General features: G+C 47.4%; 1 protein-coding gene across 4 annotated transcripts in view; it reads left to right on the top strand.

Annotated features, from left to right (window-relative positions):
- Positions 1 to 22143, top strand: part of ST7L (suppression of tumorigenicity 7 like) — a 1501068-nt gene that overhangs the window by 1194910 nt on the left and 284015 nt on the right. For all 4 annotated transcript variants that reach the window (XR_013594902.1, XM_078644468.1, XM_078644466.1 and 1 more), the window contains exon 14: positions 4775 to 4914. Coding sequence is in view for 3 of the 4 variants with exons in the window: in XM_078644468.1 (XP_078500594.1) it covers positions 4775 to 4914 (140 nt within the window). In the remaining variant the exon portion in view is untranslated. The remainder of the gene's footprint in view (positions 1 to 4774; positions 4915 to 22143) is intronic.

Here is a 22143-nt window from a genome sequence, read left to right as displayed (position 1 = left end):
ACCGTGGTGGTTTCATAGTTGAGAGGCTCTTCATCTGCAGTGGGGCGCCGAGATCCGGATGGCACCGAGGTGATGTCTAGCAAGTTGCTGTACTGGTGTGGTCATCCTACAATGCTGAAATGTAGTGGGGCGCCCATTTACCGTTTCAGTTGCCATTCAGCTGAGTTTCGGCTGCTCTTGATGCTACAGCGACAGGCGGCTGCAAGAGGACTCTCAAAATGGCCGCCTGTTCTTTGGATTTGGGCCTGGTCCACTAAAATGGCCCTGGGACACCTTAGAACTTGGACGCTCGATTTTTTTTTCCTTTCCTGTACATGCAAAAAAAGGTAAATGCCCGGTACGTTACACGCTTCATCTGCCACGATGAACTCTCCAGAGGAACCGAAAAAAAATATAGTTGTGGTAACTATACCATGCATCGTCATATGGAGAGGTGGCACCAATTAATTATAGTGCTGCATAAAAGAGAGATTTGGAGGAGAACCCCTGACCTGCTAGTACATTCATCAAAGAAGTGGCACTGAGAGCTTCAGAGGCAAGGGAAACGGTCCCAAATATTTAGAAGAACTTTGGAAAGATTAAAATGACATGTTTAGATTGTGGTAAATTAATTTCATGTGGACAGATGAGTGTTACTCTAATAAATACAGCATATGAACATCATCATAGTCGATGGTTGGTAGAGACATTTTGACTATATCCTGAACCTGCCCGTCCTCGCCCAAAATGGCGCCGGAATAAATGGGACTCGTAACTCCTTGTTGTGTACTGGTTGCAGAACCTTGAAATCACGAGATACGTATGCAGTTTTGAAGCACATGGCGGGCGGGGACGAGAATTGATTGAATATTTCGACATCCCTATTGATATTAAGTTCTGATGTGTTATTGATTACTGTACTGTTGAAAGTTCGAATTAACGTCACCCATGGTACTTGCCCGCAAATGTATATCTAGATAATTTTATTGTAACTGGCTCTGTCGTATTTTAATTATAAAATGTACGTCCACCGATTCCGTAACTGTTAGACACCTTAGTTCTTGCAACCTAATGGCCCGCCCGTTACGTTCCTCTACAGTGTAAATGTCTATTCATCATATACGATTACAGTTTGCTCCGTGGCAGGCCCACGTGGTTATAGGCTCGTATTTGTATAATGAAATTTTCACAATAAAGGTTTTTAAAAGAAAACATGGTAGTAGTATATACATTTGGTAAAGTTTTTAATAATAGTCACTGTTTTAGAATCATTAAAAGGCAAGTGAAATAAAGCAGACCAATTACATGAAGGGTAAAAGGTATAATACGAAGGAACGCAGTAAAGATAAATGGTCAAGGGCTGTTGTGTTTTCTATTCCTGCAACATAAAGTGATCGATAAGAATCTCATATTCAGGCGTATCGGCGACTAAGACAGCAGGTCGACCCTCTTTTGCTCAACGGCTCCGTCATGGGACGAAGAAACGCTCTTTTTCTCGAAAAAAGAATATATTTTACTTGCAGGACAGTTGTAAAATTTCCGGGAAAGTACATTAGCCTGGAACATTATAACATATATTTAAGAAAAAATAATGTTCGGAAGTAATTAAAAGCGTAATTTTTAGGTGATATGACCAAGGCTTTCATCATTAGAATAAGAAAAGTAAAATGAACCAATGAAAAGTTTTATTAACAAGTCACATGACTTGTTATGCTTACGTTACGCGCTGCGCGCCCCGGATGACTTCCGGATGCGCTAACGCGGCACGTCATATGACGCATTACGCGACAACGCAGGTCCAGAATATAGTCAAAATGTCTCCACCAACCAGCGGTCGAAACACAACCCCTTTCAGCAGGCTAAATAGTTCTGTTAAATGACAACAGAAGGGACAGGCAACAAGAACCATCAGTCAAAGAGGGGAGGGCTAGTTCTTCTCTACCGGGTTACATTGGGGCGCTACCGGAACTGATCGAATTGGTAGTCTACAGTGTTTCTGGATGTTTCAGACTGAAGCTGGGGTTAGCATGAGAGCAGCACCATTTCGTAGCTCCGTCGTGGCCATTCCGCAACCAATCATGGCAGCCGCTCTTTATCGTTATTTTGGGCGGGGTGGGTGGCGGAGCCGAGCTGTTTTGCAGCCATCATTGTGTGGAGTTCAGTTCATCTCACTAGTTTTGTATTTGTCATGAGGGGTTGTTCCTAATGTTTCTATTTTAGCGAGGTCAAAAAGAGATCCCATTAGTGGCCTACTGATTTTGCTCGATTCCTTTTCTTTTTTTTTACACGATTTTTCGTTATCTGCAAAGACTAAACAGAGTATTGCGACTCTGTGTTTGTTTGTAAATAGAGAATGAACCAAAGAGAACTAATTCTAAAATAGTAAATACTTGGATAACAATCAATCAAATGGAGAGAGAAGCAGGCACGACGGATTACAACGGGGGCAAAGGCCTGCGTTAACTACCTTTCACTATCTGCAAAGAGAGAGTACTCCTAATAGAAATGAGGGGGGGGGGCACCATTCAAAGCAGATCAGTGTGCATAAACACGAAAATGTTTTCACTTACCACGTACTTGACATTCGACAGCTTATGATATTTGCTATTAAAAAACCATTGAAATTCACTGAAAAAACCATAGGTTATAGACCATATATAGTTAGGAATTAGCATTTACAAAACCTTGAAAATTCACTGAAAAAACCATAGGTTATAGACCATATATAGTTAGGAATTAGCATTTAAAAAACCTTATTTTACTCACACAAAACCATTGAAATTCCATATATAGTTAGTTGCACTAACTATATATCGCGCACCCGCAATCCACTGCTGATCATGTCACATATTACATCATTCATGACATGGTCAGTGACATCACTGATGACATCACTGATGACATCTCAAATGACATCACTGATGACATCACTGATGACATCACTGATGACATCTCAAAAGACATCACTGATGACATCTCAAATGACATCACTGATGACATCTCAAATGACATCACTGATGACATCTCATTTGACATTACTGATCACATCACTGATGACATCATTCATGTGATAATACGATGAACCTCTTCAGACTCTAATATAACCTTAGATACACTCAGTGTAAACAGACACTCACAGACTGTCACTCATCCATGGAGTTACTCACACACCTAGTCAGTCATGCAAAGAATCAATCACACCTCCATTTCCTCAACTATACAGTTATACACACCTTACTTATTCAAACATATACTAACACATATTTAGTCTCTTATACAATCCCTGATACAAGTTCACAATGATCCATACAGCCACTCACACATTCACTGGCTCTTATGCACAGTTATTTATATATGTCAACTCTCACATGTACTGTGTTTTACATATGTACTTACTTTGACATGTAGCACTGAGATATCCATTCACTCACCAATACACTCATGCACACAGTCAACCACCCATACAGCTGTTTCCACATGCACTTTTGAACCCATACATCTAGTGAATCAACTGCTCACACATCTATGCACAGAGTCATACACCTCCCAGCCACCCACACACACACTCAGTCTCCCATACAAATACTTGGGCAACCAATCAATAACCCATATAGTTACTCATATAGCTACTGATCAACACATGCAGCAGTTTACAGAACAATAGACATAATGATGCACAAATTAAGACAGTTTAGTCACTAACCCATGCACTCAGTGAGACACATTTAATCACTCACTCATACAGTCAGTCATGCACCTACTAAATCCTTCATCCAGACACTTATACATCCACTCATTCTTCAATATGTAAGACATATTTTAACTTTACAGAAACATACAGTCACTGGATGTTGTCATCAGTGATGTCATCAGTGATGTCATTTGAGATGTCATCAGTGATGTCATCAGTGATGTCACTGACCATGTCATGAATGATGTAATATGTGACATGATCAGCAGTGGATTGCGGGTGCGCGATATATAGTTAGTGCAACTAACTATATATGCGAATTTCAATGGTTTTGTGTGAGTAAAATAAGGTTTTGTAAATGCTAATTCCTAACTATATATGGTCTATAACCTATGGTTTTTTCAGTGAATATATATATATTCGATATTTTTTCAAGGATGTTTTTGTTCCACAACACTTTTGTGGTCGATATTTCATCATAAAACCCTCCTGGGGCAGTGTCGATGTTGGTGTGTTTCATTGTTGTGAGCAAGAAAACACACATTTTCTGTCACTCGCAATGTTATTGCCATTATTGAGTGTGGAAAGTGGATATTACTCACAAGAAGCAAAGCTTTCTAGTGGACCATGTTGCCCCTCTCCTGTTGCAATAGTGGCGGTGTGAGACATCAGCACTATCGTAACGAGTCAGTGAAGCTGAGTAGAACCTAGAAATGTACCCTTGCATTATGGCCCAACAAAGAATGTTATTTAGAGCATTTAGGCGAATGTGGTAATAGAAATAGATTGCTAATTAATTAGCTCAGGTCAAAACGCATGGCTTCTTCGATAGTACAGCTTCATCTTCTGGGTTTTCTGGGCCAAGATCGTTCACTAGACCTTCGTTGTTTCGCTCTGTGGGACTATGCGATGAGATTGTTCTTTCAGTCTGCTTAAATAATTGTGTATAAATAATGTTCATGAAAGAACCTCATGGTATAAACCATATATGCACATGCAGAAAAAGCAATTTGCAGGGAAAGAGGCATTAATGTCCATTTGAGGCTTCGCCACGCATCAGTCGTGTAAAATGCATCATCATTTATGGTTCTCACTTTCTTGCAGCATTTCACGAAGTCTCCATCTACCCAAAGAAAGAGCTCCCATTTTTCATCCATTTCACTGCTGGGCTGTGCTCCTTCACTGCAATGTTAACACTTCTTACTCTCCAGTTCCCTGAACTTATGGGAATTTTTGCTAAAGCGGTAAGTAAGCCTGCGTCAATTACCATGTAAAGTACAAAGTAAACTTGGGTGCACCACGCTATAATATTTATGCCTAATAATATTTTTCTGCAATCCATCATTGAGGGTAGGCAGTGGGGGGAGAAATGTAAAATGAACACTTGGTTTTTGGAATATTTTAATCCGTCAACCATTTTGCCTCTTTTATGACTTTGGTCAAACCATGTTATTGGCAATCACATGTTGTCCCATTTGCTTTACCGTCCTAGTAATATGTTCACAAATGAGCAGTCTGCGTCCAGAGGCACTTAACAATTATTATTTACTCTACTACTAGGTGCCAATATGTAGCTTGATTTTTGAGTTATTATTACTGTTACAGTTTATGAAACTCTAATTTCTAGTTTACTCAAGACTCCTCACGTTAATTGAAAACGCTACTCTATTATGGTATGTATTATCAACAGCAGACAAGAGTCTGTTTTAAGAGACATTTTATGGAGCTGAAGTAACACAAAAGTGTAACGCTAGGGAGCTAAAGATGCTGATTCTTTTTAAATCCCAAGTTAAGATATTGGCTTTGCTTGGCTTTATGAAAGGTTAAATAACATATTCAAAGAAAATGTTTGCAGCATGTGCTCTGCTCACTCCTGCTATTTGGAGGTAACCTGTTGTCGCCCCTGTAACCCTCTTTGATTCAGGACATAGATTCCAACTTAGAATGCCTTTTTTTCAGCCATTGGGGTTGGAGGTATCTTTAAAAGCTCCGTGAGTATCATGCTACAGAAGTGACATTTTCACCATAGACACTGGAATCACTACTTTCAGCACACAAGGACACCGTGCGATGGTTGACCTTTTGTAACAAAATTATCTAGACATCGTTGGTGCCAGATCAAATGACAATAACTTGTGGGGCTAAGGGGTTTAGAGACTATGCCGTTTAACTTATGTTCCTATTGTAACAGTAAGTTTTCCTGTGGTCAGACTAACATTGGCACCAAAGAGATAAGTGATATTTGCATTATAAAATTCAGTGCTAACGTTCTCCCAAACCAGCAACACATGATGTTATAGATGTTGAAGCAACTTACTTTGATGGTGACAAGGGTGGACCCATCAGTTTGCCGTAAACTGCGGTCAGGATGGGGTTTCCAAATTGACGTCAGCCTTAAATTTAGTATTAAAGCTATTTTTATTAACAGAATACGAAGAAGGGCCGGCTAATGGTAATCTGACTGTACAAGCAAGACAATGATAAGAGTAGGGCCTCTCAATGTTAAACACAGCAAGCCGCCTACAACCCATCTGGGCCGGCCGAGTCTTAAGGGGGTAATAGTAACAGATTGGTTAAGAAAACAAGAGGCCAAGGGAGCAGTATGGCAATCCGAGGCAATAGGCTCTTAGTAGTATTCCGTATTTAAACTCTGAACGGAACAAGAAATAATGTGAAACGATAAAGAAATCAAAACATAACCCCATCCCTCCTCCACCCCCTCTCCTCAGTGAGCAAAACAAAGGAAGAATATATGTCAGCCCATGTGCCCTGGATGATACAACTGGTCCACCACATCAGTGAGTGGAAGGGGACCAGTGATACGCATTCTTATGGGATGATAGTGCTGTCATCCGGGACTAATTTTAGGGTGCGGAGGTATTGTGGGCAGGTCAATTCTTGGAATTCAGTGCAGAGAATAGCTAAAAAGGGGCCCAGCCTTTGGCATAGTCTGTACTCTTCTTCGCTGCTGCCATAGAAAGCTTCTCCATCGCTAGGAGATTCCATAGCTGGTGTAACCAGTGTGTGTGCTCCGGTATCTTGTCTGATTTCCACCTTGTCAGTATAACCCTGAGTGCAGCGTTCAATGCAAGCGCCATTTGCCGCCCCCTAAGCGAGCACAGGGGAAAAGTTATCGCATTATGGAGGCCTAAGAGAGTGTACGCAGGGAGCTGGGGTATGGAGGTGTTGAAGGCCAGATCAATGTTGTCCTGTGTCTTTTCCCAGTAGCGGGTTAGTTTTGGGCAATGCCAGAGTAGGTAGAGAAGTGTCCCGGGGCTACCACATCCCCGCCAACAGAGACCGTCACATTGGGATTACCATTTGGAAAGTCTATCAGGGGTATAATACCAATATTTCGCGATCCTAAAAGCTGTTTAAGTATGGGTCGAGGAGTACGTAGTGTGGTGCACCCAATAAAAAACATCCTCCCACTCCTGGTCAGAAAAGCCTATAGTTCTCTGTCATGGAACAGTTCCACTCCACCAAATAACGTATATGCGAGGCGTGGAAGTATCGAGTGATATTAGGGAAGGCTAGACCCCCATTCTTCTTAGGCCGTTCAAGCTGAGTTTTTTGTAATCATGGTGAGATCCAGCCCCAGACAAACCCTCAATCGCCGATTGTATCTTTCGCTGAACGGGTGGTGGGGGCTCTAGTGGTAGAGTTTGGAATAGATATAAAGCATGCGGTAGACCATTCATTCTAACCGCAGATAGTCTACCAAACCAAGTCAGGGGAAGGCGATGCCATCGGTTTATGTCTTTGCCGATCCGTGATATTAGAGCAGAGTAGTTCACCTCTGCTGTTTTTGCAAGACTTTTGTGGAGGACCAGTCTGAGGTATGCAATTCCCTCCGACACCCAGTCAAAGGCAAAGCGATTCTGGAGAGCCTCCACCGTTGGCTGACTTGCGGTGAGATTGAGAACTTGTGATTTCTGCATGTTGATTTTAAAGCCGGAGAACTGACTGAATGTCTGGAGGTCATCCACAATAGTCGTCAGAGAGGACGGGGGTGTGCCAATTGAAAAAATAAGGTTGTCTGTGTATAAACTAATGAGGTGATGGTCTAAGCCAAATGGGATGCCTCGTGCCAGGGGAATGTCTTGGAGTCGTTGGGCCAGAGGCTCCATATATAGGGCAAAAGCCACTATGTGGTCGTCACTGTAGAGGGACTGACTAGTCTCATCGCATTGTGTTTCAACAGTGTGTACCTCTTGCTGGCTGCGCAAGCAATGCTCCAACATGTGGCCTCCTTTATTGGAGCCAACAAAGTACTGGTGTTTCAGGTGAACCACTGCATGTTTGGCTCCGTCTAGATCAAGATGTCGGAGCTGAAGGCGCTCTTTTTCCAGTTGCCGCCATATTCGGGGAGCACCCGTGCGTTTATGTATGGCCTCTAATTCTTTAACGGAAGCCTCTAGCTCTGCTTGTTTCGTCCGTCTGGTCTTATTCTCATAGGTGGCCTTAGCAATGTGAGCTCCCCGGGCTACTAATTTAAGCACCTCCCATATCGAAGAGAGTGGTGTGTCATTCCTGTTGTTAGATGATATATAGTCAGTAATACATCGCCTGATGTCTTCAACTACCTCTGGGGACCTAAGCAGTGAGTCTCGCAGACGCCAGCGAGGGGCAGAAACAGAGCGTTCGGGGGAAGCGCAGGGACAGGATAATGTGTGTGTGGTCAGAGAGGGCCCTCACTTCAATGGTAGACTCCGTAACCAAGGCCCAGGCAGCTGGGGTGACTAGGAAGTGGTCAAGATGGACATATGTCTTGTGTGCGGCCGAATAATATGAAAAATCCTTCTCATCTGGATGTTAGCTGCGCCTGGCATCCCGAATGCCTGCTTCACGCAGCCAATCCCCTCCTTTCGCTGATAGAGCGCCCCTGCCCCCAGTGCGGGAACCAGAATGATCCAGTCCCCCGTTCATCACAAGATTAATGTTAGCCCCCACCTCCACCACGGGGTCAGGAGAATGAAACACCTCAACGCAGGCCTTTAATAAGAATTTCTCTGGGCAATCATTAGGGGAGTAGATGGAAGCAATAGTGCAGGAGAATGAGCCTAATTGGAGTCGCTGCGCTAAAAGCGGCCCTTTAATCTCCGAGACAGGCCCCACAACTAACCCCTAAAATGCTTTGCCACTAGGATGGCCACCCCTCCTCGTTTGCTGTTTGTAGAGGACCAGAACTGGTGAGGAAAGTGACTGTGCCGCAAACTGCGGGTATCAGCTTGCAATTGGTGGGATTCTTGGATGAGGCATATTTCTCTCCCGAATTTTCCAATAGGGATAAAACTGCCCTCCGCCTAACTGGGTTGTTAAGACTGATTATTTTAAGATCCAGACAGGAAGGGAGGGGTTGGGTGAGCTTTCTGGGAGCACGCGCTTCCCCGGGGTGGAAAGAGGGCAGAGAGGACGTGGTGGATGGAAATGGGCAGGTGTGTGTCGGTTGCTATGTATGGAGCTGATAGAAGGACTCACTGAGGAGAGAACCCATCCTATCCCAAAAAAGAAAAAACAACCCCAAGAACAAAGCAACATGAGTAGCAAAGGCGTTGCAAGACCGATCCTGGACCGGCCAGCTTGAGTGTCATAAAGGGAAAACCCGCAACAGTGCGGGGATGACATATGTCCGTCCGAGTAACATAGTTCTGGGGTGTGGTGACGATTCAGGTCCATGTAGACAAAAGGGTGACGGCCCTTCGGCCCGTCCAAGTTGCGAATTCCATGCTTGAGCTAGGTAAGAGTGTCAGGCGGGGATGAATTTGCAGGGCTGCTGGCCAGTGAGGCTAGGACGTTTTACCTCTCTTTCCCTTTTGCTGCTGCGTCTGGACCATGGGGCGGCGAAGAGGGCTTGCCCACAGTCTGCCAACGGTCTGGTCTGTTGTTACTGGAGGTTGATGCCTTTTGTGGACATGACGGGCCGGAGGAGAAAGACCCAAAAGGTCGGAGGCTTCTTGTAAAGATCTCAATTGGCGTAGTTTCACCTCAAATTTAAAGATGATACGGAAGGGGTGGCCTCCCGCATAGGGGATCCCTTTTTCCCTCAGATGTTGAGTGATGGGCTGGAATTCTCGTCGTTTGAGCAGTGTAACTGCAGAAAGGTCCTGATAAAGCAATGGAGTAAGGCTGCGGAATTGTAGAGGTTGCGTTTCCCTGGCATTACGTAGGATAAGTTCTTTTAGTTGGAAATTGCGAACACAAGCTAGGATATCCGGCTGAGGAGCAGTGTTCCGGAGGGGCAGGGCAACCCGATGTACCCTATCGATTTTGGATCTCTGTTGTGTGTTCCGGGCCTAGGATATGTCGAAAAAGGGCTTGGACAAATTCCCCAATATCACCTTCCTCCGCTCCTTGTCTCACACCTCGGATGCGAACATTGTTATGGTGTGAGCGGTTCTCTATGTCCTCGCCTGCCCCTGTAGTTAAATATGCTGCTCTTTGAGAATAAGAATTTCCTGTTGCATCATTTCTATTTCTTCGTCGCGCCAGTTTTCGTGCTCCTCCTACATCGCAACCCGGTCTCCTATTTCTGAGACATCGCGACGGACCTCACGGATATCCACTGCCAGTTGGTCTTTGAGTTCCTGGAGGTCCTCCTTGAGTGCTGAGAAGAGCGAGGTCATGAAGGCCTTTGTAGGTGGTGCATCTGCTCTGTCCGTCCCTTCCGCCACCATCTCCGTTCCCTGACTCGCGGTCATGGCCTGTAGCATATCTTTTACAGAGCGATCTGGTCCTCGGCCACTCTGCGGCGGACTGCAGCAGCTGAACTCCCTCGCCTCACCCGGGGCTCGGCAACCACGCGGTCTCCTTCTGCATTTGGCGAGGTTGCAGCAGTCATCTAGGAACTCAGTGGGCAGTCGCTGGATGCCACCTAGACAGTGCGTGTGTCCCTTGCCTCCGAAGACGGCGGATGGAATGCGATTGTAAGGCTATAGTACATGGCGGGCATGAGCGACCGCAAAAAGTGTCCTATGCGGTCGCCATCTTGGACATGCCCCCCAGCCTTAGCTTTAAAATCAATGTCTGTCCTTAGGCGGGCAGTGTAGACTTTGAGGGCCAAGCGGATGTGATACAGGGTAGAGGTTTGAACTCAGGGTCTTGATGCTTTTAGGGATGGGGGCTGTGATAGCTCAGAAATAGTGACTGGCACAGACTGCAAAGGCCTCTTTAGAGGCTGTTCTGGACTTAAGGCATAGCTGTCTCTGGTCTGTACCGAACATTAAAAAAAAAAACTCACTTCCCATTTAAGAAGGTAGTCTCAGAAAAGCTCAAGTCGTGCATCATTCCGAAGAAGACAGAGCCTACTGAGCTTAGACAACTAATTACATCGTCACCTGTAGAGTCAACAGCCCTAGCAAAGTCTTTCATACAGACCCAGTTAAGGATCCCACTGCAGATCAACCACACACTTGTGATTACTCAAAACCCATGGACTATGGACTGCTGCATGATCATAATGTTGATCCTCTTGACGACGCATCTTTGGAGGTGTAGTTCATAAACCCACACCAACTGACAATACCACTGCATACCACTCGGTCATCTAAAGCGCAACATTCCATTACAAGGTTCATGTGGTTGAAGATCAGTTCCTCATTGAGATGTTGTCAGAGATCGAGCAGCCAGTCTATTTTTTGCTGATGTTTAAGAGGATGTTCAAATACTCTACTTAAATACTTTATATGCCCCGTCAAAGCTAGAGATGTTAGGTCTAGGAACAACAACAAGTGGAAACTAATACCTCAAGAACTCATATCATGCCCCACCAGATTCATGTCTACTGCACATCACTTTGGCTGAGCAGTAGGGGACATAGCACTAAGAGAAGAATGCATGGCAAAGATGAAGATACCACACCCTCCAGTAGGATTAGCGCCAGTGAGTCTGCCCTAGGCAACGTCTGCCTTCTTAACAGGCCTTGGGTTCAGCTACGAATCTGGAGCCATCTCTACAGCCGGTACCACGATCCACGCTGTTTCCTGCCGCGTCGAAGCTGGCACCGATGCCGGATGAGGAAATCACGCCCATAATCTTGTCCTACTGCCAACTGAATCTGTCTCGTCCTTGGCCAAATCCATTCTATAATTCACTTCCTACATGCCAGGCCCACATAAATTCCGATTCTGATAAGACACTCCCTTTCCCTATGAGCAGTACTCTAACAACTTTTCGGATCGGACTGTGACCAGAGCCAACTAGCTCTTGGCAGTGGTGGTGATGGTCAGCACGAATTTTCCTCATAGTATGGTAATGACAATGTTCATATGGACCTGCTGGAGCTAGTGGGGTGGATACGTCCCCTAATGTAGGGTTTTTCTTTATCCCGGGTCCTTCCATGGGAGGGTGTGCTTCATTCGACATGATCATCAGACGAGTGGCCGAAGTTTGGATACTTCCTTTAATGTAAACTAATGGCTTCATTGAAGTGATACAAGCTGGAGAAACCCCAACTGCCATCCAACGAGGCCCTGACAGACATTCTCATGGGTACTTTGACCAAAACCTGTGCTTGACCACCTGTAAACAGACAAGCAATACATTACCTCAGATCCGCTCTGAATGACACCATCCTACTCTTGAGAGGCAGATTGTTCTAGCTTCTACTAGCAGGGTTACCCCAATTTATTTTCCCTCTACCGTCCTAGACAGAGTCTAAAAGAATGATGGAATTTTGGAAGGCGTTCTGCCAGCCTCACCCTCAGGTCCGTCAGCACCAGCTGTTTGCTGGGAAGATAGTCTCAAGCATAATGGGACTCGGTCACTGAGATCTTACCAGCAGTCCCAGAAGAATTTTGCACCAATTTGGAATAGACCATTCTAGATGGCCAAGATGCAGCGTAGTATGTCAGGCCTGAACACTACAGCTTGCTCATGCAGAGCTATTGGCAGTAGTGTGTTTTCCAGTCCTACGTGGAAATGAGATCCACAGGTTTTCTGAGGTGACATTCAGGTGCCAGTCATATATATGCCTTTTAAAGAAGCTCAGCTTTTTGGTGAGAGGAAGACTCTGCCCTTAAGCCCTTTATACAGGATAGACCTACTGGACACTCCTTCGGTCTTTCAGTACACACAAAGCAGTAGCCTCAACACGTTTGCCCCTCTTTAGACAACAGTAAATGCTCCAAGGCCCACCACCTCTACAACTGGCACAATAGACCTGTCAGGGTAGTGGATCTGGCAATGTCCAGACAAGAAGGGGCATCACAATTACCAAACCCCAGCTCCTCTGGCATGACCATTTGTCTATTTTACAGCAAGTAGTTCAGGCCGTTTTGGAGAAAGCACCCATAGAGCTGATCTCTGCCCTAGAGATGAGAACTGGATGTTACTCATGCTATTTCCTTGTGCGGAAAAATGGTAGTTGACAGCTGCATATTTTAGATCTTAGACCCCTCAACTGCTTCCTGTTGAAGGACAAAATCTGAAAAAAAACAGTTCGTTATAGATTACTTACCTTAGAATTACCGCAGGCGCCAGACTGTATCCGGAATGTTTTTCGCCAGCAGTACCACTGCACGTCGAAAGCTGGTGTCGGTCTGCTCCGCGTTGGTCGTGGTCGCCGGGATGATGTCACTGTAGCTACATAGGCGCCGCCCTCGCGCGCTGACGTCAGTTCTTTCTTTTTCCGCGCCAGCCAGCGCAGATCCGGTGAGAGCGGTACCTCCACTTTTTGACTGACATTTTGTCGACACCGTTTTCGAGTCTTTGACTCCTTGTGCACGTCAGGAATGCCCGGCTTCAAGGCTTGCGGTTCGTGTAGCCAACTGATGTCGGTGACGGATCCGCACCATGTGTGCCTGTTCTGCTTGGAGTACGACCACGACCCCAAGTCGTGCTCCGACTACCGGACCATGAATCCAAAGTCTTTGCGGGAGCAGTCCCGAAAGCTTTTCGAGGCCTGGCAGTCGAGGTCCCCGTCGTGTGGGAGGTCGAGGGACCTGTCGCGGAGCCATCATCATCATTCATCTTCCAAGTCTCCGCATTTGGGGTTAGGTAAGTCAAAGCACAAGAAGAAGTTGAAGAAGCATCGCCGCTCTTCGACTTCTCACGGTCTGTTGGCCGTCGCGACAAGGGATGTGGGTGGTGCCCCTCCCGCTGCTCCGTGTGTGGAGCCTGACGGGTCGACTCCAGCCTTCCCGGGACCACGAGCGACCCCTGCCCAGCTAGGTAACTTTTACAAAGCGGTGCATGCCATCTTTGGGCAGCTCGACTCAGCGCCTTCGAGCCCCGCGGACTCAGCTGGGGGCTCTAGGCCTTGGATGCCGGGGGCTTCGGCCCCGGCGCGGCATGGTCCCCTTAAATCCAGGCCTGGATTCGGATTGACACTGTTTGACCTAGTTAGACCTTCCCCAGCACCAATTCCACTGGTACCACGTCCGCAGCCGGCGTCGGCTGTGTCCCCAGCCGTCGTCGATCCCGGCCTCCACCTCGATGTAAACACGGAGTCAGACCAGCATCAATGGGTACTTTTGTGCCCTTGTTCTACCCTGGCTCTTTTAGACCAGAAGAGGAAGAGGAGGACTGGGAGAGGACCAGTTAGGCTATGAACCTGACTGGAGAGAGGAACTTGGGGAAGCTAGTTGGCATGTTGTCTACTCATACCGTGGCTATCGAGGTGGGAGCGACTTACGCTGTGGTGTTGCGTAGGGCGGCTGAGGCTCTCCACCTCGAGCTACCTACGGTGGCAGTCAGGACTGACCTCCTGACAGAGGTGCCTCAACCGGTGGCGAGCTCTTCGGAGCCCCTGCTACTGTTTAATGAAGCCCTCACTGACATCCTTTTGGGCACCTGGTCCAGGCGCAACACAGGGCCTGGTGTGGATAAGATGATTGACCGACGCCACCGACCGGCTACGGGCACTCCCCATCTTTCCTCTCCCAACACCCCACCCCTGAGAGCTTGGTGGTTCAAGCTTCCACCTCTAAAGACTCATTCCCTAACGCACCACCTGATAGGGAATTCAAAAAGCTGGACCATCTTGGGAAGAAGATGTTTTCTTCCTCCAGCTTGGAACTGCGGTCGGTAAACACTGCATGTCTGTTGGGCCTTTATACCCACTTCATTTGGGAAACGGTGGCGCAAGTGCTGCCCCAGTGCCTGGAGGAGGTCTGGGTCGTACTCTACCGTGTAGTTGCCGAAGGTAGAGACTCAGCAAAGTTTACCATCTGCTGTGGGCTGGATACGCCAGCTCACTAGGCAGGGCGATATCCACGTCGGTAGCCTTCCGACGCTACGCCAGGTTGAGGTCGACTTGTTTTTCATAGGATGCCCAATCCACTCTTATGGACATGCCCTTTGATGGCCGTCGCTTATTCGGAGCACTTTAAGGACTCTCGGGCTACAGCCAGGTCTTTGGGCCTCTCCACCACCTGCCCTGCACAGTCTGCTTTTCGCCCCTTTTGTGGCTACGGAAGGGGTGCCCCACCACGTCCCGCCCAGAGCCACAGGCCAGCGCAAGCTGTTCAGCCCCTGCACGGCCTGGGCTATGGTAACCACCGTAGTTCTGGGGGCCAGAGGGCGGGTCAGTCCATCACAGCCAGTTCAAAATGTTGATGCTAGCTCAGGTCCTGTCTGCCCTCGACCCTGGAGACTGGATGGTAGCGTTGGACTTTCAGGTCGCTTACTTTCACATCCCCGTCCTGCCAGCCCACCTGCGTTCTCTACGTTTCATGGTAGGCCACAAGCACTTTCAGTTTACCGTGCTTCCTTTTGGCCTTACCAGCGCCCCTCAAGTGTTCACAAAAGTGATAGCTGTGGCTGTGATGGCAGCTCAAGGATTCCATTCTTCCCCTATCTCGACTACTGTCTGTTGAAGGCGGGTTCGCCCCAGGGTGTCGTCTCCCACCTCCTGACTACAGTCGACCTCCTGCATTCGCTGGGGTGCTTCATCAACAAGAACGCCGAAGTCACATCTGACTCCCTCTCTTCATCAAGCGGTTCTGGACACGACGCAGTTTCTAGTCTATCCTCCCGAACAGCAAGTCCAGGATATTTGGGCTATGATTCCGTTCTTTCAGCCTTTATCCCTGGTTTTGGTCAGGATGACCCTGCCGGCTACTGGGCCTGATGGCCTCCTGCATCATGCTGGTGCACCATGCCAGATGGTATATGCGGGCTCTGCATTGGCACCTGAAGTTCCTGTGGCGCAACATCAGGGGAACTTGTCCGATTGCATCCAGATCTCTGAGGGCCCTGCACACCAATTACAGTGATAGCTAATGAACCAGGATTGGGTCGACAGCAGATCCCTCTCCCTTCCCCAACCAGAGTTCACAGTGGTGACCGATGCATCACTTCTGGGATGGGGTGGCCACATGGGGAAGATGGAGATCGAGGCCTCTGGTCTCTGGCAGAGTCTGTGCTCCACACCAACCTTCTGGAGCTTCGGGCGATTCGTCTTGCATTCAAAGCATACCTTCCCACGTCCGGGAAAGAGTAGTGCAGGTGTTCACGGACAACACCACTGCCATGTGGTACTGCAACAAACAAGGCGATGGGGTCCTTGTCCCTATGTCAAGAGGCCCTTTGCCTCTTGACATGGCTGGAACATCAGGGCATATTCCTGGTGGCTTAACACCTGCCAGGTTCACCGAACGCCAGGGTGGACGAAGAGAGTCGCAGGTGCATGATGGATCACGAATGACGTCTTCACTCGGAGGTGGTGCAAGGTCTCTTTCAACGGTGGGGAGAGCCTTGGTTAGATCTGTTCCCCACCAAAGAGAACCCGCAATGTCAGCAATTTCCAAGGAGGCACTCACCAGGCGACGCTTTTCGTCGTGAGCGAAATTAAAGTCTTCTATATGCCTTTCTGCCTATACTACTTATGCCCAGAGGGCTGAAGAAGATCAGGCACGAACGGGCCCAAGTCATTCTTGTGGCTCCGGATTGGGCACGAAGAATCTGGTATCCCAAGCTGCTACACATGGCCATCGATCCTCCGATCAGACTGCCTCTTTGGGAGTATCTTCTGTCGCAGCAGTAGGGGACGGTCCTCCACCCGAACCTGTCCATCCTCCACCTACTTGCGGGGAGATTGAGCAGCGGCAGTTGACATCGTTTGACCTGCCTCCCGAATTCTGTGATGTTATCTTGGCAGCCAGGCGTCCCTCCACTAAGACGGCATATGCCTGTAGATGGATCAAATTTGTGGCATGGTGTGCAGCGAAGGCTGTGGATCCCCTTTCTGCCCCTCCTTCTAAGGTTCTCTTGTTCCTCCTTTTTTTTGGCCCAGCAGGGCTCTGCTCTGGGCACTATAAAAGGCTACCTCTCGGCCATTTCAGTCTTTCTTAGGCTTCCTGATCAGCCTTCTCTTTTTAGGTCCCCTGTTGTAAATCGCTTCCTTAATGGCATTACTCATCTTATTCCTCCTGTTCCCTTCGTAATGCCCCGGTTGGACATGAACTTGGTTCTTACCTTTGAGCCGCTACATAACTGTCCTCTCAAGCTTCTGACTTTAAAAACTGCCTTCCTGGTGGCCATCACCTCTGCCCACAGGGTGAGTGAGCTCCAAGCTCTTTCTTCAAATCCTCCTTTTCTGATTGTCTATCTGGACATGGTTGTCCTTAGAACTTGTCCATTCTTACTTCCCAAAGTGGTTACTCCTTCCCATATCGGACGGACCATCACTTTTCCCAACTTCTTTCCACCTCCGCATCCTTCCAAAGAGGAAGAGAGACTCCACCGTCTGGATCCAAAACGCGCGCTTTCATTTTATTTGGATCGCACAAAGAAATTCCGGGTGGATGACCAGCTCTTTGTTGGCGCCAAGAAAGGTCAGGCTGTGCATAAACGGACCATCTCTAGATGTGTTGTTTGGTGCATTAAAGCGTGCTATTCTTTGGCGAAAGAAAAGCCTCCAGTGGGGCTGCGGGCCCATTCCACCAGGGCGACGGCAGCTACTACTGCTTTAGGACGAGGAGTCCCCTTCAATGACATCTTCAGGCAGCTACTTGGGAATAGCTCTACACATTCACAAAACACTACTGCCTGGACAGCCAAGTCCGGAGAGACGGCTTCTTTGGCCGTTCTATTCTCCAGCACTTTCTGGTGTGAACTTGGTTCGCTGACCCACCTCTGGGGTTGGTATTGCTGGGGTATCTAATCTAAGGTAAGGATCTATAACTAACTCTTTCTTTCAGATGAACAAGTTTCTTACCTTCAGTAATGATATATCTGTAAGAAACATAGGTTAGTTATAGATTCCTTACCACCCCACCCATCCTCCCCGTTCTGCGAACTGACTTCTAGGGTTAGGGTACTCCTTTCAGGGCCCTAGTTTTGTGCACCAGTGGTCAGTGTCTTGCATGGCTCTGCTCTTCTGGTGTGGAAAGTCATGTACAGAACTGACGTCAGCACGCGAGGGCGCCGTCTAAGTATCTACTGCAATGTCATTCAGGCGATCAAAATGCCAACGACAAACGCGGAGCCGACCGACGCCACCTTTTGAGGCACAGGTGTACTGCTGAAGAAAAACTTTCCCGATCCAGTCTGACTCCTGGGGGTAATTCTAAGGTAAGGAATCTAAAACTATCCTATGTTTCTTACAGATGTATCGTTACCGAAGGTAAGTAACTTGTTCTTCAGGATGCTCATGCTGTGGTTTAAGGTTGACAACACGTATTTTCAGTTTGTCGAACTCCACTCTGACCTCACCAAGGCCCCATGAGTGTTCAGAAAGGTGATGGAGGTGGTCGCAAAGTACCTTCATACGCCGGGGTACTTGTTTTTCCCTACCATGATGACTGGCCGTTGATGGCAGGCTCGCCACTGTCAGTCATGGACCCCTTCCAGATGATAGTGAACCTCCTTACATTGTTTGGGCTCACAATCAATGTGCCAGACTCACACCTGATTACTTTGGAGAGGTTCCCTTTCATCTGAGACCTCCTGGATACAATGTACTTTAGAGCCTTTCCACCAGAACAACTGGTCTAGGACATGGCTATGATCCCGATGTTCCAGATTATGTCCTGGGTCTCAATGAGGATGACTCTGAGGCTTCTTGGCCTGCTGGCCGCCTACATCCTCCTCTCAACCATGACAGATAACATATGCAGACTCTGCAGTGGGATCTGTAGTCTCAGTGGGACAAGCACCAAGGGAATCCGTCAGATTCCAGGTTTCAGAGGAGACTGCAAAAGATATGCAGTGGTGGCTGCTGGACCACAATTTGACCAGCGGCAGACCCCTCTCCCTACCCCACCCAGAGCAGATGGTGGTGACAGATGTGTCTCTGCAGAGTTGGGGAGGTCATCTGGCAGAAGTGGAGATCAGAGGACCTTGGCAGAGACCCACTGTCACATCAATATGCTGCAGTTGAGGTCTTTATGCTTGCTGCCGAAACTTTCCTGCCATCCATCACAGGGAATATTAAATATAGTGGGGTTGCCCTGTTTCCCTCAGAATACCCTGGGTTCCTGAGTATACAATAATAAACTACAAGTGGTTCTGCCGGGTGCCACAATTCTAGCCAGAATTGTTAAAAATGCTATGATCTGAAAGAGACAGTTATTTGTAGATTCCTTACCTTAGAAATTCCCCCAGGCGTCAGACTCGATCCAAAGATTTTTCGTAGTAGTACCCCTGCCTGTGGGTAGGTGGTGTCGGTCGTCTCCATATCTGTCGTCGGCATAATGGTCGCTGATATTGTTTCAGCTCTCTTGGCCAAGGGGGCTATAGAGAGGGCCCTGTGCCAGAAGTAGTCGTGGTTGCTATTCCCGCTACTTTCTGCTGAACAAGAGGACAAAGTCCTGTGTCCTATTCTAGACCTCTGGACCCTCAACAGCTTCCTCTGGAAGGAGAAGTTCAAAATGCTCACATTTTCCCAGGTCCTGTCTGCCCTCGACCCCTGAGACTGGATGGTGGCGTTGGACTTGCAGGATGCCTATTTCCATATTCCCGTCGTGCCAGCCCACATACGCTGTCTCTGGTTCACGGTGGGCCACAAGCACTTTCAGTCCACTGTGCTCCCCTTTGGCCTTACTAGTGCCCCTCGGGTGTTCAGGAAGATGGCGGCGGTGCTCGCAGCTCATTTGGGCAGATAATGGGTTCCAGTCTTCCCCTAGCTCTACGACTGGCTGTTGGAGGCAAGTTCGCCCCAGGCTGCCGTCTCCCACCTCCAGACTACGGCGGACCTCTTGCTGGGGGTTCACTATAAACGTGCCGAAGTCACACCCGACTCCCTCTCAGATGCTCCCTTTCATCGGAGCTGTTCTGGACACTGCAGTTTCGGACCTATCCTCTCAAGCAGCGAGTCTGGGATGTTTGGACTATGATGTTTCGGCTTCTATCCCAGATTTCCTTAAGAATGACTCAGAAGCTGCTGGGCCTCATGGCCTCCTGCATCCTGCTGGTGGATCATGCCAGATGGTATATATGGGCTCTGCAGTGGAACCTGAAGTTCCAGTGGGCGCAGCATCTGGGGAATCTTTCCGATTATGTTCAGATCGCAAAGGGAACTGCACAACAATTGCAGTGGTGGATAACAAACCAAGCTTGGGTCATAGGCAGATCCCTCTCCCTTTCCTAACCAGATCTAACAGTGATGACAGATGCATCACTCCTTGGATGTGGTGGCCATCTGGGAGAGGCGGAGATCAGAGGCGTCTGCTCTCCGGCAGAGTCTGGGCTCCATATCAACTTACTGGAGCTCCGACTGGCACTGAATGCATTCCCTCCCTCTGTCAAAGGGAAAGTGGTGCAGGTGTTCACAGACAACATCACCGGTATGTGGTACTGCAACAAACAGGGCGGGATGGGGTCTTGGACCCTATGTCAGGAGGCTCTTTGTCCCTGGACATGGGTGGAACATCAGGGCATGACCCTGGTGGTTCAACACCTGACTGGTTCTCTGAATTCCTGGGCGGTCAAACTCAGCCGTTGGTCACGATTGGTGTCCTAATTCGGAGGTGGTTGCAAGGTCTCTTTCAGTGGTGGGGTGAGCCTTGGTTGGATCTGTTCGCCGCTGAAAAGAATGCGCAATGTCGGCAGTATTGCGCATTGGAGTTTCCAAGGCGGCACTCTCTTGACGACGCGTTTTGTCGCGAGTGGAACTGCGGCCTCCTGTACGTCTTGCCGTCTGTACCACTTCTTCCCTGAGTGCTCAAGAAGATCAAGGGCGACTGGGCCCAAGTTATTCTTGTGGCTCTGGACTTGGCACAAAAAGTCTACTACCCCGATCTCCTGAGCATGGCCATCGATCCTCCAATCAGACTGCCCCTTTGGAAAGATCTTCTGTCACAGCAGCAGGATCGGTTCTTCACCAGAATTAAGTGGCGGCAGTTGACAGCTTTCAACCTTCCGCCCAAAGTCTGTAATGTCATCTTGGCAGCCAGGCGTCCCTTCACTAAATCGGTATAAGTCTGTAGATGGAACAAGTTTGTGACATTGTGCACAGCAAAGGCTGTGGATCCCCTTTCTGCCCCTCGTTCAGAGATCCTCTTATATATACTTTCTTTGGCCCAGCAGAGTTCTGCTCTGGGCACTCTCAAATGCTATCTTGCTGCTATCTCTGCTTTTCTTCGGTTACCAGATCAGCCATCCTTATTCAAGTCTCCTATTGTAAATAGATTCTTTAAGGGCATTACTCATCTATTTCCTCCATCTCCTTTCATAATGCCCCAGTGGGACTTGAATCTTCTTCTAACATATCTTGTGTGCCCCCTTTGAGCATCTTCATAACGGATGTATGACGTTACCACGCATCCTTTTACAACGCCTACCTTTACCACGCAATTTTTACAACGCAGGATCCATTACAATGAAGTACTATTACAACGCATTTTTTTACATTGCATATACCTTTACAACGCATCCCATTACAACGTAAGTATTGGTAAGTATATAATATATTTTTAAAAATGTAATTAATTAAAATTAATATAATTTATTTTATTTTTATTTTAATTTAAATTTATTTTTACCCTGTACCTCTTAATTAAAATTAATAAAATTTATTTAAATTTAATTTTAATTTTAATTTATTTTTACCTTGTACCCCTGTACCCCAAAACCCAAACTTAACCCTGAACCCTAAAAATACCCCTTTACCCAAAAACCCAAACCTAGCCCTGAACCCTAAAAATACCCCTTTACCCAAAAACCCAAACCTAGCCCTGAACCCTAAAAATACCCCTTTACCCCAAAACCCCAAACCTAGCCCTGAACCCTAAAAATATCCCTTTACCCAAAAACCCAAACCTAGCCCTGAACCCTAAAAATACCCTTTTACCCAAAAACCCAAACCTAACCCTGAACCCTAAAAATACCCCTTTACCCAAAAACCCAATCCTAGCCCTGAACCCTAAAAATACCCCTTTACCCAAAAACCCAAACCTAACCCTGAACCCTAAAAATACCCCTTTACTCAAAAACCCAAACCTAGCCCTGAACCCTAAAAATACCCCTTTACCCAGAAACCCAAACCTAGCCCTGAACCCTAAAAATACCCCTTTACCCAAAAACCCAAACCT

This window comes from Lissotriton helveticus, chromosome 5_1 (assembly GCF_964261635.1).
Source record: "Lissotriton helveticus chromosome 5_1, aLisHel1.1, whole genome shotgun sequence".
In the NCBI taxonomy this organism is placed as follows: Eukaryota; Metazoa; Chordata; class Amphibia; order Caudata; family Salamandridae; genus Lissotriton; species Lissotriton helveticus.
The sequence above is the reverse complement of the archived record's forward strand: the minus strand, read 5'-3'. Positions and strand labels throughout refer to the sequence as shown.